This window comes from Rutilus rutilus (genome assembly GCF_951802725.1).
Source record: "Rutilus rutilus genome assembly, chromosome: 6".
Taxonomy (NCBI): Eukaryota; Metazoa; Chordata; class Actinopteri; order Cypriniformes; family Leuciscidae; genus Rutilus; species Rutilus rutilus.
This window is the reverse complement of record NC_140214.1, coordinates 15,792,911-15,811,588: the sequence shown is the minus strand read 5'-3', so window position 1 is coordinate 15,811,588 and position 18,678 is coordinate 15,792,911. Positions and strand designations below refer to the sequence as shown.

Here is an 18,678-nt window from a genome sequence, read left to right as displayed (position 1 = left end):
AATGCCCTTCTTTAAAAATAATCTATAGCCTACTTTTTTAGTCATAAAATAGAATTGCTCCTGGCAACAGGTGCACAAGGGCTAGCTAGTATGTTAGCTTAGCATAGCGTCAAAACACAGCAATTTATGAGATTAATAACATATTTTGCTCCAAACTAACTATTACATCAGTGGAGTGTTTGAAATAATTTACTTCTCTGATCCGATGTGGCTTTTTATGAATGGGAGAAATGTCTCTATTTGGGCTACAACGAAATCCGAATGCCTTTGTGCATATAATGGATTTCCTGGAATGCCATAAGTTTTATTACTCCTGTGAGTCTCACTTGTGGACTTTCTGAGGGTGCGCTCCGGCTTCCAGTATGAACGAAACAGACACTACATGAGACTGTTTAGCCTTCATAATGCACACATCTACCCATAATAATAATAATAATAATAATAATAATAATAATAATAATAATAATAATAAAGTTATTTGTAATGTTGTAACTTAACTTCAATATTTCTACTTGTATTCTGAATTATTTCTTAAGTAAATAATTGTTAAGTTATACCATTAGCAAGATTTTTGTGGAAAGTAAACAGGTTTCCTGTCACTGTGGGCTGCAGAGCACAATAATACTGTGCAGAGTCTGTTACTTTAGCAGGGCTGATTTCCAGTTCCATGAGCTTTCTGTGTTTGTCAACTTCAGCAGAAAACCAGTGGGGTGATGGATCTGCTTTAACTGGATCTCCAGATTCAGTTATGGAGAGAAGGAGTTCTGGTTTGGATCTCTGATACTGACAATACCACAGTAGATTGTAAACAGCACCACTGTAGTTACAGGAGAGAGTAACACTGTTACCATCTTGAGCTTCTTTTTCAGAACCATGAGAAGTTATTAGATCACCAAGAGAGTCTCCTGTCAAAGAAAAATAGTCACTTAAATTTAAACCCTTAAATCATTTTAAATGCTAATGAATGGCAAATTCAAATGAAGAATTAAAATGGAAAGTAAAACAGTCTGACCTGCGAGTGCTGAAAGGAACAAAAGAAAATAGACCATAATGTTGTTTTAACTCACAGAATGACAGCATTCTCAGAAGTCAGAAAGAAGTCAAAAACTCCTTCTGGCAGCTTTGAAGGATTACGAAATATGAAGTTTTATTCTACCTCCAACAGTTGGGAATCATAAAGAATTGAATGACACTTATTCAAATTAATCTCTCAGTTAGTTAGATGTAGATATGTGCTTGATTAACTACAAAGGACTCATTTGTCAAATAATTTGACTATTTTTAAATTTTTTGATTCACTAAAAAAACGCTCATATGTGTTATTTGTTCTATAATCGAACTACACAGATTGTATGTTTTTAATTCATTAAAAGGAACCAGAGAATATTGAGAAATATTGTGATTAATCAAATTTACTTCATTTCTTCAGCCATTGCCTATTGTCAATAATTTCATACTCAGAGATGCTCAGTTTTATTTCATTTATAGATTTAAATGTATATTTTGAAACATAATTTCCTCATTATTACTTGATTCAAGTGGAGTGATCACACTTAATGTTTGTTTGAATCTGATATCTGATCTATGTCTGCTGATAATGATGCCAGGTTTTTGTGCAGTGTTGGAGTGTTTACAGTCACTGTGGGCACCAAGGCACAGTAGTACAATGCTGAATCTTCCATTTCTGCTGAAAAGATGCTCAGATGCATGTATCCTCTCTCAGCCACAGATGAAAGCCGAAGTGCAGGCTCTGACTGGCCACTGAGCTCAGTGGCAAATATGAGGTACTCTAGTCGAGATCCTGGATATTGTCGATACCACTGTGAGATGTAAACACTACTGTATTGGCAGGAGAGGGTAACATTGTCTCTTTCTGTGACTTGCTTCTCTGAGATTAATGGGTTTATTGTATTTGCATCAGCATTCTCTGTGTGAAAGAAGAAACAACAATGCTAGATTATTTCATAAATTAAGATGCATGTTGTTCACACAGAATTTACATAATCATTGGATTAAATGTAAAAAAAATTATAACTGACCTTTGAGCAGAGAAATAATGATGAAGACCAGGAAAAACATCTGACCAGTGAAGGGACAAAAATGACTATGTGAATCAATGCTGCACATTTCTTCCTTAGATATAAGTAACTCAAATAGTACAGGAGCTGAGTAATAAAAATGTGTATCAGCTCCTCCCTACAGGAGAATATGGGTAAGAAAAGGGTTTTATGATCATTGATCTGAGAACCTTTGATTGTATTATACAGGTGTGTGAGTGATATGATCCTTACTAAAAAACTAAATAATAATCAACCGTATCCCAACAGTTTGGAATGAGTGTAAAATTAAAAATGAGCATATGCTAAAATATCATTAAATACTTGTTAACACTGACTATAGATTGACATATATAGTTGAACTTGGAATATTGTTATCATCAACAAATATGTCTAAAATATACATTTATGTTTTTATAGTAGGCTTAACCTTGGGAAGAAACAATCAGACTAGACTCTTAGCTAAACTCAGTTTACTCAGTGCTTTTAGATACAGAGAGAGAGTTTAAAGTTTTTATGATCAACTAAAATCCACATGTAAAACAAATGCTATTGAAACTGAACTAGTATCTGAACTAATTGACAATATCTTACAGATCAGATGTCAAACGTTTGAATCACCGACCTTTAAGCAGACAAAGTATTTCAGGGTCAAAATCTGATTTGCACAAATATTTAAAAAAAGACCTACAGAATAAAACTGCACAATTATTTTGTAAGATAAAACTTAAAATTAACAGGAGCTAGAGAACAGACTAAAAAAATCAAGTGATAAAGTCTTTTCTGTCTAATGTAAGTCATAGAGCGCCACCTCCTGGCAAAATACGGTCAAGTTGAGCCTTTCTGGGAAGACGTAAACCTAGTGAATATGCATGATGCGATTTGTTCCAGTAAAAGTGAGGTTATTGTGTGGCTAGTGATGCTATTCCAGTGAGGCTATTCACACATTTAGCATTTAGCAAGAGGATGAAGTAAATGTCTGAATATTCGTCTTTCTTGAATGATGGCATGGGAGGTTTTTGTATGATGCTGTTAGATTTCCTGTCACTGTGGGCCTCAGGGCACAGTAATACATGGCAGAATCTGCCTGTACAGCAGAGGAGATCTTCAGATCCACTTGTTTAATATCTCGATGAACTTCAGCAGAAAATCTGTCTGGACTATCTTTACTCATATCTCCACCTGGGAAGATGTAAAGGAGGTACTCCGGTTTGGATCTGGGATATTGTCTGTACCATTGTAAATTATTTACAGTACCCGTATAGTCTTTGTAACTGCAGGACAGAGTAACAGTGTCACCAACAAGTATATTTTTATCCCCTGACAAGGGTTTTATTCCATCTGCCTCTGTGTGGCCTATAAATTGAGAATAAACACCTGGTTAGATAAATCAAACAGTAATTTAACCGCAAAAAGTATAGCAGTAAATAAGTAAAAAGTAACTGATCTAGATTGGAGAGAAAAAACTTTATCTTACCAATAAATGTCCACAAAAAACTGAGGAGAGTGAAAATAATCATGATAGCAGATATCTGAAGAAGAATCTGAAAGACTTGAGTTTCATTCAGACTGGATGCCTTTGAGTTCTGACAACCTCCTTCAGATGAAAATGCTTCTACAGTACATCATGATATTAAGCTCCGCCTTCTGGCAATATGATTTACTTTTGTACTTCTGTCTTTAGGCCCTGTCCCAAATGGAACCCTAAGCCCTTGCGGTCTTCCTCCGAGTCCACACTTTGTGACGTAATGCAGGTTTGACTGTCAGGTAGAAGTCTGCTGTGGAGAAAGTGAAGACAACAAAATACATTTTTGATTTACAGAGAGAGAGATCTGTCTGTTTTAGGCAGAGTGCTATTATTGAAGGAAGAAGGTTTAACTAGATTTATTTTCCCTGGCCTTTCTTTATGTGTTCAGGATTCCACTTGTAAGGAAATTAATACAGTTTATAAGGTTGTTGGCAAATTTTTGTTGAAAAATAAACATCACCAGCTTCATATAAATATGTCTGGTAAGAAATCTGAAGGAGGGTTGGAAATGCTAGATTATGTGGATATATTACTTTCAAGATTAGAAGTAAGGCGGCACAGTGACTGAAGCGCCCCCAGGGTCAACTCATGGCGCCGACACTGCCCCTACTTGTGTGTGTGTGTTCTCTATGGAAATATGTGTTGTGTTGGCAGGCCTACTTGTGGATTCATTAAAAGATCTTACAGTTACTGATGGTTAATGCAGTCATAGAAACACACAGAATACTTGTTAAACATCAATGAAAAGCATGGCTAATCTGCAGGAAGATTATGTACTGAGGAGAAGGGTTTCCTGTCACTGTGGGCACCAGGGCACAATAATACTGTGCAGAGTCTGTTACTTTAGCAGGGCTGATTTCCAGTTCCAAGAGCTTTCTGTGTTTGTCAACTTCAGCAGAAAACCAGTGAGCTGATGGATCTGCTTTAACTGGATCTCCAGATTCAGTCATGTAGAGAAGGAGTTCTGGTTTGGATCTCTGATACTGACGATACCACAGTAGATTGTAAACAGCACCACTGTAGTTACAGGAGAGAGTAACACTGTTACCATCTTGAGCTTCTTTTTCAGAACCATGAGAAGTTATTAGATCACCAAGAGAGTCTCCTGAGGAAAATAAACATACCAAATTCACTACTGTGATCAGATAAATGTATTAACATGTTTAAATCAAAAGATGTGGTGATAAATAAAATAAATGAATCTCACCTGCTAGTACTGAAAATAGTACAAGTGCACAGAGCAGCATGATGGAATGAAATAAACTCAGATGTGTCTTTTCTTCACTGGAACACTGTGATTTAAGTCTGGAGCTCCACCCTGTGGCAAGATTTGATCTTTCATGATGAGTCTTGAGCTCTGTGTGTACATGAGGACTACAGAAATGAGAAGAACACCCTCTTCTGGATGAAAACAAACACATTCAGGCCTTCATGAATCACAAAGCACTTGCAGTTTTTGTATTTTTACCCTCTAAAAAAGACTTTGGTCACGATAGAAGGTTCTTACATGCATCCATCTTAAAGCTGTTGTCACAATTTATAGATTTTTCAGTTGTTGGTTTTTAGAAAAATTTAACAAAAGAAAATAAAAATTTTAAAAATTAGAAAACATTAATTTTAAGTTATTGAAGCTTTCTTATAAATGAGACAAACTAAAATGTGTGTATGCACATGGAAATTACTGGAACACCTCATGTGAAGATACATTGCATATTTCTTCTCTATATTAAAAAATTGAAATCAAACATAATATTAAAGCTTTCCGCACAAATAAAACTTAAAGAAAATTTTGGATTATTTATTGAGATGTCAAACTGAACTGTAAAATCAGTAACAGCACAAAGGCACATGACTGGAATCAGGGTTTTCGTACAGTGTTTCTGGGCTTTCTGTCACTGTGGGCCTCAGAGCGCAGTAGTACAGAGCAGAGTCTGACACCTCAGCAGAAGAGATCGTAAGATTCACTTGTTTTTTGTCTTTTGAGTCTTTTGCTGACAGACGAAGAGAAGGCTCAGAAGACTCAGAATTTTCATTTACAAGTATCAGGAACTCCGGTCTTGATCCCACATATTTCCGATACCATTGCAGGTCATATACAAGGCCACTGTAGTTACAGGACAGGGTCACATTGTCACCTCTGAAAATATGTTTTTCAGAAGACAATGGCTGTATTGTGTCAGCAAAGGATCTTCCTGTAATGGACAAAAGGCATCTGTATTTATTAAACTGATACTGAAGCCTCTATTTGATATTAAATATATCACGTACAATGTTTTTTTAAATAAACAAAAATAATATGAGCAATGATTTACCTATGAATAATGACAGTGGTATCCAACAAAAGAGAAACATGATGGTTTCTGATGAAGAGTGATTGTAAAGATAACAAAGCAGGAATACTTCAACTGAATCAGCCTTTCACACATTCAAGTCTTTGTGAATTTGCTCCACCCTCTTGCTGACACTTTATTTTGTTCTGATGGGCTGTTTTTCTCTCAAATTTAAAAGACCTGACCAGACCTGAAGAGACAAAAATGACTATGAAAATCAGTGCTGCACATTTGTTCCAAATATGAACTAGCTCAAATAAGCTGGTGATTGGTAATAAAAAATGTGAATGATGTAGCTCCTCCCTCTGGCAGAATACAATATCTGGTATATAAAAATAAATATATATATATAAAAAAAGAAACTCTAAAGAAATGTACCTTGTAGGCAAAAAATGTACAGTATTGATGGGAATAACCAATTAAATGAACAAAAGTAAACTTAAATCTAAAGCAAACTAACAATATCTTGCAGCTCAAATGTAAACATGTCAATCTCTGACCTTTGAGCAGACAAGAATCAGTCTTAAGGCAAAATCTGACCTGCGCAAAAACTAAAATGACAGCAAATTAATCTCTAATCTGCATGTAAGATAAAACTCACATATTGCAAGATAATTATTTTGGAAAAACTCACAAAATGAATACAGTCATACAGCGCCACCTCCTGGCAAAACAGTTCAAAGTTTTCTGTACAATTTCAGTCATATGGGAGATCTGTAAACCTTTGACTATATGAATGTATATGCTATGACTTGTTTCAGCAAAAGGACAGACTATTGTGGTGATGATGCATTGGCATTTAAGACCAGATGAAGCAAGTGTTTAGAGCTTCATCTTGAATGATGGTATGGGAGGTTTTTGTATGATGCTGTTAGATTTCCTGTCACTGTGGGCACCAGGGCACAGTAATACATGGCAGAATCTGCCTGTACAGCAGAGGAGATCTTCAGATCCACTTGTTTAATATCTTGACGAACTTCAGCAGAAAATCTGTCTGGACTATCTTTACTCATATCTCCACCTGGGAAGATGTAAAGGAGGTACTCCGGCTTGGATCTGGGATATTGTCTATACCATTGTAAATTATTTACAGTACCCGTATAGTCTTTGTAACTGCAGGACAGAGTAACAGAGTCACCAACAAGTTTATTTTCATCCCCTGACAAGGGTTTTATTGGATCTGCCTCTGTGTGGCCTATAAATTGAGAATAAACACCTGGTTAGATAAATCAAACAGTAACTTAACTGTGAAAAGCAGAGCAAATAAGTAAAAAGTAACTGATCTAGATTGGAGAGAAAAAAAACTTTATCTTACCAATAAATGTCCACAAAAAACCGAGGAGAGTGAAAATAATCATGATAGCAGATATCTGAAGAAGAATCTGAAAGACTTGAGTTTCATTCAGACTGGATGCCTTTGAATTCTGACAACCTCCTTCAGATGAAAATGCTTCTACATCATGATATTAAGCTCCGCCTTCTAGCACACAGAGGTGTAAAAAGTACTCAAAAATGTTACTCAAGTGAAAGTACAAGTACTGAGGGAAAATTTTACTCAATTAAAAGTAAAAGTATCTGGCCAGAATCGTACTTGAATAAAAGTAAAAAAGTACCACATTAAAATTGTACTTGAGTATTAAAGAAGTAAAAGTAAAAGCAAGAATGAAAACTAGAGATTCTTGTTTAAGCTTTTAATCTCTAAAAACATGAAGTGAATGAACCACATACAAGGTTTTATCCTGCTTTAGAACTGTTTGTATTTAATTATCAAACTATAAGACTACTATCTAATGCCGGTATGCAACATGCTTTAAACAATCCACTAAACATACTTTTAACACTAAAAGAAAAGAATTGGCTACGGTACGGCCACGGGTTCGCAGCTGAATCACGTTCTTCCTCCATTTTCTTCCACTGATTGACTGTTATAATTTCTCTAATTACCAGGTCAAGGTGCAGTGCATTGAGAGCCTAAGTCCCTCCCTTCCGCTTCCGGCTCATGGGACCTTATTTAAAAAAAAAAAAAAAAAATATGTATGGTAGTCAATGGCGAGAGACAACTTATCTTTTTATTCCGTCTGAACTGTGCCCTGAATTACACATATGTTGTTTGTCAATTTAAAAGATAATTATGAAAGTCAAGAAAGTCGCAGTTTGTCATAAAACAGAAGAGTAACGTTTAGTTTTATGTGAAAATCGCTCAATGAACTACATCTCTCGTCTCGCACTATGTAGGCCTACGTCACCATCTGTTGCTCGTATGCGTGCAGTCTGGTACAAAACACTCAGGTATGACGGCGTAACGTTACAATTATAACGTAAGACTATAGAAAAAATGACAGACATTAGCTTCAGTAAAGTTAGCTTCATTCATTGCGAGAAAAGGTATGACGTCACGTGCGCCATTTGGGTTTGTAGTCTTTGTAATTACGTATTTTCACAGTCTTATACCTCAACAGTTTTACATCAGACTGCGACTTTCTTGACTTTAAAATGTATCTTTTAAATTGACAAACATCATATGTGTAATTCAGGGCACAATTCAAACGAGATCAAAATATTTGTTGTCTCTCGCCATTGACCATTGACTAATACAATATTTTTCCGAAATAAGGTCCCATGGTGGTCAACCGGAAGGGGAGGGACTTAGGCTCTCTATAGATGCATGAAGTCACTACCAAAGCACGAATGAACATGTCTGGGGTGGTGTGGCGCAATGGATAAGACACATGCCTTTGGTGTGAGAGACCCGGGTTCGAATCCACTGTGAGACACCAATGTGTCCCTGAGCAAGACACTTAACCCCTAGTTGCTCCAGAGGCGTGCGACCTCTGACATATATAGCAATTGTAAGTCGCTTTGGATAAAAGCGTCAGCTAAATGAATAAATGTAAATGTAAATGTAAATGTGACCAATTTCATGGAATGTGAAAATGAATCTCATTGGCAGAATAAATGACATTTAAATTAAACTGGGCATGAGCGCAATTCAATTGGTTTGGTAATAGCAAGGGAAAATAGAATGAAGTGATCTCCAAAAAAGAAGTACTTTTTGACTATAAATAAAATTGTAAGGAGTAAAAAGTACTTTTTTTTCTTAAAAAAATTAATAAAGTAAAAGTACTGATTTTTAATTGTACTCAAGTAAAGTAAAAATCCCCCAAAATAATACTTAAGTACAGTAATAAAGTAAAATTACTCAAGTATTTTACACCTCTGCTAGCACAATTATTTACTTTTGTACTTCTGTCTTTAGGCCCTGTCCCAAATGGAACCCTAAGCCCTTGCGGTCTTCCTCCGAGTCCACACTTTGTGACGTAATGCAGGTTTGACTGTCAGGTAGAAGTCTGCTGTGGAGAAAGTGAAGACAACAAAATACATTTTTGATATTTGGTTACAGAGAGAGAGAGATCTGTCTGGTTTAGGCAGAGTCCTATTATTGAAGGAAGAAGGTCACTAGAAGTCCCAGAGATTTGTAACCCTCCTTTAGCCAAGTGGATGCTAACTGGCTAGTCTTTTGGCTATCATTAGCATCAATTCATGTGTTAATGTGGTCATTACCTGAGCAATCTGCAGGGGGGTTGGGGGTGTGTGTGTGAATGGTTGCTGGTGGCTTGTTTGTATGTGTGGGGGAGGGAGGGCTGCTAAAAGCAGAGAACTTGATTGACCATGTCTCACATTGGCATGTAGGGTCTTGCCCAGGTGTAAACAGGTATGAATTAGCACATCTAATTGCATGCAGCTTGCTCTCAAATGAGAGGTAATTCCTTTTGTGCTGAGGTGGATAAAATCTCACTGCACATAGCCTACTACTTCAGTGCCCTCAAGAATTCTGTGGTGTACGAACCTCCTCTCCAAGAAAAGAAAATGCAGAGAAGACTCACCACTCGGCAGGCCTTGGAAATGATCCTGAGTGAAGTAAACCCTTGTGACTCAGATGGAGAAGACATAGAACTTCAGCCGGATTCGGACTCAGAGCTGTCTGATCTGTCTTCAGGTTAAGTTTCATTTCATGTTATTTCCTATTTCATTTCAAACCAGTAAGTGGAAAACAGCAAAAAAGCAGAGTGGAGTGACAAATATTTACTCTGCCTTTTTTGTATTGTCCACTTTTTTGTTTGTACTACTTAGCAGACATTCACTGCCATCTGAAGTGCAAAACATTATTAGTTGTTTCTTTGCTTTAGTTGTATCTTTTTATTTAGGAAGATATTTCAGACATTATTCCGATACAGAGAAGGAGCTACTGGAATTATTATTAGTATCTATGCATGCATTTGTGATATCATTTGACTTTTCCATTGCTCACAATTTGAATTTGTTCACACTGCAGATGAGGAGACTGCTCCTCAACCAAAAAAGAGAGCCCGTTTGGGGACTGACCTGACAGAGACAGCGAAAGATGGCACAGTGTGGCGTGAAGAACAGGTCGGGACGAGTCTCCCTTTCACCCCAATCAAAGCGTACGCTGCAGATGGAGAGCCAACGGCTAAGGCCAGGAAAAGTATCTCGAGTCGCCTTCAGAGCTTCCTGTGTTTCATCACTCTTGACATGCTTCATAGCATTCAAGAATGGACTATTCAACATGCACAGGAAACGGAGCATGTTCATTGGTTCATGGCCCTCCCTGAACTAATGGCATTTATTGCAATTGTCATCTTGCGGGGGCTTACCAAGGTTCCATCACTACGTGACTGCTGGTCAGCAAACCTGGGAAACCCACATATCATTGGAACAATGCCGCGAAACCGCTTCCAAGACATCATGCGACACCTACGCTTTGATGACAGGTCCACCCGGAGTGATCGAGCAAAGACTGATAAGTTTGCTGCAATTTCCAGTGTGTGGGGATCATTTGTCACCAATTGCATCACGTCCTACAACCCTGGTCTACATATCACCGTTGATGAACAGCTTTTCCCGTCAAAGACTCGCTGCTGTTTCCTGCAGTATATTGCAACTAAACCTGACAAGTTTGGGATCAAGTTTTGGGTGGCTTGCGACCTAAAATCCAAGTACATTTGTAATGTCCTCCCATATCTTGGCAAGGACCCTAGTCGTCCCAGTGGAGAGAGACTGTCTGAAAATGTAGTGATGAGGCTGATGGAACCATTCCTAGACAAGGGCAGAAATGTTACCACGGACAATTTCTTCACATCGCTGTCACTTGCGCATAAACTTCTTAGCCGGAAAACCACCATCCTCGGCACAGTCAACAAGATTCGCCGGGAAATCCCTCAATCCGCTAGACACACAGATCGCAATGAATTCACCACTCAGGTATGTTGCAGGTCTTTTCTGGTTCTATGTTTGTGTTTCTAATTTTTAGAATCAACACCGCCAAGTGTGTCATTGTGTCATTGTGTGTAAAAGTGCTATGAAAATAACAATTTATCTTATTTATTAGGTGTTTTCAACCACTGCTGCTACGCTGACGGCGTATGCGCCCAAACGGAAGAAGACCGTCTACATTCTTAGCAGCGTGCACAGCGTGGTTCAGACTGATAATAATAATACCACCAAAAGGAAGCCAAACACTGTCACCCTTTACAACACCACAAAGTGCGGCGTGGATGTGATGGACCAGATGGTGCGGGAGTACACTGTCCGCACAGGGACACGGCGCTGGCCAGTTGCCGTGTTCTATAACATGATTGACATGGCAGCACTGAATGCACATGTGCTGTATCAAGCATGCACCGGAAGGCAGGAAAGACGGGTGGACTTCCTGGTGGAGCTTGCAAGAGAGTTGGCTAACTCTCATATGTGTGCGAAGAAGGCAAGAAAAGAACAATTGCTTCGGACACAACCCTCCACACCTAGCCCTGGAAAAAGAGCCATGTGTCAGGTCAAACACCAATGCAAGAACAATCATGCCACTGTGCGATGTGTTCACTGCTACAGATACACATGTGGTAAATGCAGACGGGAGATACCATGGCAGTGCCAGGATTGTGAGTGATTGCTGGAATGTACTCACTCACTTTTTAATATTATTTGTAAATATGTGTACAAATGGTTGGTTTCTTTTTTATTTTATTTTGTACTGTTTTTATCAAATCTCAGCAACAAAGGAAAAAAAAACATGTGTGTTGATTTCTCCCTAAGATGGCAAAGTGAAACACAAGTTTCCTTGAAGTGGCTCAGCATGGCCCCACATCGTTTACATAACAAAAGCATCTGTTCACAGCTGATTAAGGATATTAGCCTAAAGCCTTCCAGCCCATCGGCTGTCCTGCGGGTTTTATAGGTAGAAAAGCCAAATGGCTGCTCTCTGGGACTTCTAGTGTTAACTAGATTTATTTTCCCTGGCCTTTCTTTATGTGTTCAGGATTCCACTTGTAAGGAAATTTATACAGTTTATAAGGTTTTTGGCAAATTTTTGTTGAAAAATAAACATCACCAGCTTCAAATAAATATGTCTGGTAAGAAATCTTAAAGAGTGTTGGAAATGCTAGATTATGTGGATATATTACTTTCAAGACTAGAAGTAAGGCGGCACAGTGACTGAACGGCCCCCAGGGTCCACTCATGGCGCCAACACTGCCCCCACTTGTGTGTGTGTTCTCTATGGAAATATGTTGTGTTGGCAGGCCTACTTGTGGATTCATTAAGAGATCTTACAGTTACTGACGGCTAATTCAGTCATAGAAACACACAGAATACTTGTTAAACATCAATGAAAAGCATGGCTAATCTGCAGGAAGATTATGTACTGAGGAGAAGGGTTTCCTGTCACTGTGGGCACCAGGGCACAATAATACTGTGCAGAGTCTGTTACTTTAGCAGGGCTGATTTCCAGTTCCAAGAGCTTTCTGTGTTTGTCAACTTCAGCAGAAAACCAGTGAGCTGATGGATCTGCTTTAACTGGATCTCCAGATTCAGTGATGGAGAGAAGGAGTTCTGGTTTGGATCTCTGATACTGACGATACCACAGTAGATTGAAAACATCACCACTGTAGTTACAGGAGAGAGTAACACTGTTACCATCTTGAGCTTCTTTTTCAGGACCATGAGAAGTTATTAGATCACCAAGAGAGTCTCCTGAGGAATAAAAAAACATACTAAATTCACTACTGTGATCAGATAAATGTAATATTAACATGTTAAAATCAAAAGATGTGGTGATAAATAAAATAAATGAATCTCACCTGCTAGTACTGAAAATAGAACAAGTGCACAGAGCAGCATGATGGAATGAAATAAACTCAGATGTGTCTTTTCTTCACTGGAACACTGTGATTTAAGTCTGGAGCTCCACCCTGTGGCAAGATTTGATCTTCCATGATGAGTCTTGAGCTCTGTGTGTACATGAGGACTACAGAAATGAGAAGAACACCCTCTTCTGGGTGAAAACAAACACATTCAGGCCTTCATGAATCACCAAGGACTTGCACAGTTTTTGCATTTTTACCCTCTAAAAAAGACTTTGGTCACGATAGAAGGTTCTTACATGCATCCATCTTAAAGCTGTTGTCACAATTTATAGATTTTTCAGTTGTTGGTTTTTAGAAAAATTTAACAAAAGAAATTAGAAAACATTAATTTTAAGTTATTGAAGCTTTCTTATAAATGAGACAAACTAAAATGTGTGTATGCACATGGAAATTACTGGAACACCTCATGTGAAGATACATTGCATATTTCTTCTCCATTTTGAGAAATTGAAATCAAACATCATTAAAGCTTCCCACACAAATAAAACTTTGGGATTATTTATTGAGATGTCAAACTGAACTGTAAAATCAGTAACAGCACAAAGGCACATGACTGGAATCAGGGTTTTTGTACAGTGTTTCTGGGCTTTCTGTCACTGTGGGCCTCAGAGCGCAGTAGTACAGAGCAGAGTCTGACACCTCAGCAGAAGAGATCGTAAGATTCACTTGTTTTTTGTCTTTTGAGGCTTTTGCTGATAGACGAAGAGAAGGCTCAGAAGACTCTGAATTTTCATTTACAAGTATCAGGAACTCCGGTCTTGATCCCACATATTTCCGATACCATTGCAGGTCATATACAAGGCCACTGTAGTTACAGGACAGGGTCACATTGTCACCTCTGAAAATATGTTTTTCAGAAGACAATGGCTGTATTGTGTCAGCAAAGGAATTTCCTGCAATGGACAAAATGCATCTGTATTTATAAAACTTTTATATTAAATTTTTTAAAATAAACAAAAATAATATAAGTAATGATTTACCTATGAATAATGACAGTGGTATCCAACAAAAGAGAAACATGATGGTTTCTGATGAAGAGTGATTGTAAAGATAATAAAGCAGGAATACTTCAACTGAATCAGCCTTTCACACATTCAAGTCTTTGTGAATTTGCTCCACCCTCTTGCTGAGACTTTATTTTCTCTGATAGGCTGTTTTTTCTCAAAATGAAAAGACCCGACAGCGTTTTATTCATCAATAATTTACTGTAGGTGATTGGATGCTGGTGTGTCACAATTTTTGTATAAAACAAGATGTGTTAATGTTTTATGTTTTTGTACAGTGCAGGTGTGTTTCCTGTCACTGTGGGCACCAGGGCGCAGTAATATACAGCAGAGTCTTTCACTTCAGCCGAGGAGATCTCCAGATACACTTCTGTCATTTCTTTTTTGGGTGTCGCTGTGAGACGTAAAGTGGGTTCGGATGAAACAGCAGTCTCTGTATGAAAAATAAGGAACTCTGGTCTGGATCTTGGATATTGGCGATACCACTGGAAGCTGGGCCCAAGTCCACTGTATTTGCAAGAGATAGTAGCATTTTCTCCAACTGAAACATGCTTTTCTGGTGAGAGAGATTCTATTGTAAATGCATCAGCACTCTCTGTAAAAGAAGAAGAGAGAAAATCTATTAAAGTAATTACTGTTCAACAGATTTGTTAAATACTTGATACAGATTGTGTAACAAACTAAGTTACTGTTACATGTTTGGTCAGCTGCTGTTGACACTAATACAACAATCAGAATTAAAGTATTACTTACCCTTAAGCAGTGAAAATACAAACAAGACTACAGTAAACCTGGCCATTGTTCAGTAGAATTCACTCAACCTCGAGACTCGAGTCACTGAATGCTTTAAGTGTTACACTCAACCTTGAGTCAATCACATTTAACTTGAGCTGCTTTCTAACAACAGGCTGCAGAGCTCCACCGTGTGGCAAGGAAGTGAGCAACAGCAGACTTATATTCTGTTGAGACTATTCATAAGGAAATTGTTTTCTATGGTGAAAGATTTACTGTATAAATATGAATACAGTTATTTTCAGTGACTAATGTAAGATGAACTTAAAAGATTGAGTAGCAGGTGGAATAGTTTAGTCATACATTACTACAGTGAAGCAGCTTCTGCTTCTGAATGACTGCTTCAAACGTTTCAGCTTCATTATACAATAGGCTCCAAGAATCCGAAAAATAAATACATTTCTGGGTCACTAATAAAATAAACAAATTTGTGACACTGACCATGCAAAGTTCAGATTTTCCTGTTTCCACTGAAGTAAGGTGCTTTTTGGAATATTCTCAAATAATGCTGGACATCACTGAAAAAAGTATGAGTGAAAGTGAAAAAACTGTATTAAATTAAACAAAAAATAGAAAAGAGGTATTTTCACTATAGTGTCTCAGACTTTTTGACACCACTGTGTAATACTGATAATACATTATGCCTCTGTGTTTTTTTGTTCACTTGTATTTATTTGGTCATTTTTAGCTGGTGTTTCTGCTGTTTGATTGAAAGACACTGGACAAATGTTCACAAATGAACATTTTTATTTAGTATTTAACATCAAGTTTTTAATGCTAAGGCTTTCAAATGCATGTTAAATCTGATTGAATATATCACAGGTTTTTGTACAGTGTTTTTGTGTTTCCTGTGACTGTGGGCTGCAGGGCACAGTAATACACAGCAGAGTCTGACACTTCAGCAGAGGAGATCTTCAGATCCACACGTTTGATTTCTTTTGTAGCTTTTGCTGACAGACGGAGTGAAGGATCAGGTTCTGAATATTCTGTGATGAGAATGAGGTGCTCAGGTCGAGATCCAGGATACTGACGATACCATTGCAGATTATTTACATCAACACTGTAATTACAGGAAAGAATCACATTTTGACCTTTGAAAACAGGCTTTTCAGAGGATAATGGGTATATTGTGTTTGCAGAGGAATTTCCTGTAAAAAAAAAAAAAAAGGGACATGCATCTTTATTCATTAAACAGAAAACTTATTTTGGCATTAATACATGTTTAAATTGCTCCACTTAATGCTGCTACATATACTACATTTTCATTTTATAAATCTTTATCAAGCTTTTAAAAATGAAAACACCTACCTATAAATAAAAACGATATCCAACAAAGGAGAAGCATGATGGATAGTCTACAATGAGGGAGTGATGGCAAATTGGAGTGACTCTGAGACAGCCTCATGCACATTAAACACTTTGTGAGAGAGCTCCACCCTCTGTCCCATGTGTCTTTCCTCTACCTGAAAACACACATACACACACACACATACACACACATTTTGATTGCTAATTTATTAGATGTAAAGTTTATTAGAATACATTTATAAATGGGTAATGGTTATTGTGTTTTTTTTTTTTAAAGCATCATGCACTTCCATTTATTAAAAAGGACATTTTGCACACTATGCTATGGTAATAAAAGGCATAAGACACACATTGTGTAGTTTGTCAAAATGGAAAAGAAAACAGGTAATAAAATAATAATTCTGTGGAAGAAAACAAATCCTGCAAGTTTAAGAACACTGAAGGGTCAGTTTAATGCTGCTGTTGATCACAGCAGATTGAGACAGTTTTGTGATATGAACTTACAGTATCATATTTGAATCTTTTGCATGGTAGCGGGAGAGGTGTTGTTGTTCAGATATTTTCTGAAATGAGGATCGTACTCAGGTTTCTGTACAGTGTAGAAGGGTTTCCTGTTACTGTGGGCACCAGGGCACAGTAGTATATTGCAGAGTCTGCTATCTCAGTTTTGGAGATCTCCAGATTTAGTTGTTTTTTGTCCTTCAGCGCTTCAGCGGCATAGCGGTCCTTCTCCACGGGACCCAGATTTTCAAAAGCTAGCAAGAGATATTCAGGGGCAGTGTTGGGATACTGTCTGTACCACTGCAAACTCTGTATATTACTTCCATCGTAGTTGCAGGAAAGAGTCGTCTTTCCTCCTTCTAAAGCAGGCTTTTCAGTAGATTGGGGTGTAATTGCATTTGCAAAAACACTCTCTGGGAAATTATAAACAACAGAGGAATATTATTACCGGGGCGCTTTCAGTATTTAATTCTTCATTAGTATACTTTTATAGAGGTATATAGATATATTAACAAATGTAAATATCAAATTTAAATACCTGTAAGAAGTGCCAAAATGGTGAAGCAAAACAAAAACATTACGACTGGTGGAGATGACATACAAAATGAGATCTGGGGAAACACGGGACTGCCCTCTGCTGTACCCCTTTTCACCAAGCTCCACCCAATGGATTGTGGGACCCTCTAGTCTATTGATTCTTAGAAATTACCGATTTCCCTCAACAGACATGAGGAAATTACATCTCACTTCTTTACTGCAATTGCAAAAAAAAAAAAATTTAAATTGAAAAAAAAAAAAAGTTTAAAAGACACACATTGTGTAGTTTGTCAAAATGGAAAAGAAAACTTAGGCAATAAAATAATAATTCTGTGGAAGAAAACAAATCCTGCAAGTTTAAGAACACTGAAGGGTCAGTTTAATGCTGCTGTTGATCATAGCAGATTGAGACAGTTTTGTGAACTTGCAGTATCATATTTGAATCTTTTGCATGGTTGCGGGAGAGGTGTTGTTGTTCAGATATTTTCTGAAATGAGGATCGTACTCAGGTTTTTGTACAGTGTAGAAGGGTTTCCTGTTACTGTGGGCACCAGGGCACAGTAGTATATTGCAGAGTCTGCTATCTCAGTTTTGGAGATCTCCAGATTTAGTTGTTTTTTGTCCTTCAGCGCTTCAGCGGCATAGCGGTCCTTCTCCACGGGACCCAGATTTTCAAAAGCTTGCAACAGAAATTCAGGGGCAGTGTTAGGATACTGTCTGTACCACAGAAAACTGTTAATAGTGGTTCCACTGTAGTTGCAGGAAAGAGTCATCTTCTCTCCTTCTAAAGCATGCTTTTCAGTAGACTGGGATGTTATTGCATTTGCAAGAACATTGTCTGGAAATACAACAACAGAAGAAAAAAACTAACATTAATTCAGCATCAGAAAAAAATATATGTATATGCTCAAAGACAACATTTATAGCTTTGAAATAAATATAAATCAATCACCTGAAAGAAGTGCCATGACTGTGAAGTAAAAAAACAGCATCCTAATACTGGGATAGAGAAAGAGCAAGTGCCTTCTGTGTTTCTTTTGTAGCCACACCCTGTGACCTGTGAGACTTTTCTACTGTAAGTTCTCAAATCTTATTCACTTTCATAGGCCTACATTCAAATCTAAGTGAAATCTATATGAGATTTGTGTGCTGTTGTTTTCTGCTCCGCCTTCTTCTCCTTATATGGTGTAGAGTGTCTGATGTATTGGAGAAACGTGAGAGTGAGTAGGCTATATACAGGATTTTTATTTTGAGTCAATTATTTAGGCTATTTTGTATCACGCCTGCAAAGCAGTATCACTTTATTTATTAATTAATGTTGGGATAAATATCATCTGCAAGCTCCAAAAATATATTAAGTGCACACTGCAGAGCAGCATGATATGACTTGATTTGAACAATATT

The 18,678-nt window shown here is 37.5% G+C and overlaps 1 protein-coding gene and 2 long non-coding RNA genes across 3 annotated transcripts; 1 reads left to right on the top strand and 2 right to left on the bottom strand.

Annotated features, from left to right (window-relative positions):
• Positions 1 to 5,378: 5,378 nt before the first annotated feature.
• Positions 5,379 to 7,331, bottom strand: LOC311292817. The gene is made up of 3 exons (XR_014627813.1): positions 7,231 to 7,331; positions 5,898 to 7,110; positions 5,379 to 5,777 (listed from the first exon to the last, which is right to left on the bottom strand). It is a non-coding gene; the product is annotated as an uncharacterized lncRNA (long non-coding RNA).
• A 2,184-nt stretch (positions 7,332 to 9,515) lies between these two features.
• LOC311292435 (piggyBac transposable element-derived protein 4-like) lies at positions 9,516 to 11,956 on the top strand. Its single transcript, XM_084412102.1, has 3 exons — positions 9,516 to 9,912; positions 10,249 to 11,195; positions 11,323 to 11,956. Exons 1-3 carry the CDS (start codon positions 9,669 to 9,671, stop codon positions 11,875 to 11,877), a joined length of 1,746 nt encoding a protein of 581 aa, XP_084268228.1. The 5' UTR covers positions 9,516 to 9,668; the 3' UTR covers positions 11,878 to 11,956.
• Positions 11,957 to 13,720: 1,764 nt separating this feature from the next.
• Positions 13,721 to 15,348, bottom strand: LOC311292718. The gene is made up of 3 exons (XR_014627786.1): positions 14,890 to 15,348; positions 14,113 to 14,731; positions 13,721 to 14,025 (listed from the first exon to the last, which is right to left on the bottom strand). It is a non-coding gene; the product is annotated as an uncharacterized lncRNA (long non-coding RNA).
• Positions 15,349 to 18,678: the final 3,330 nt, after the last annotated feature.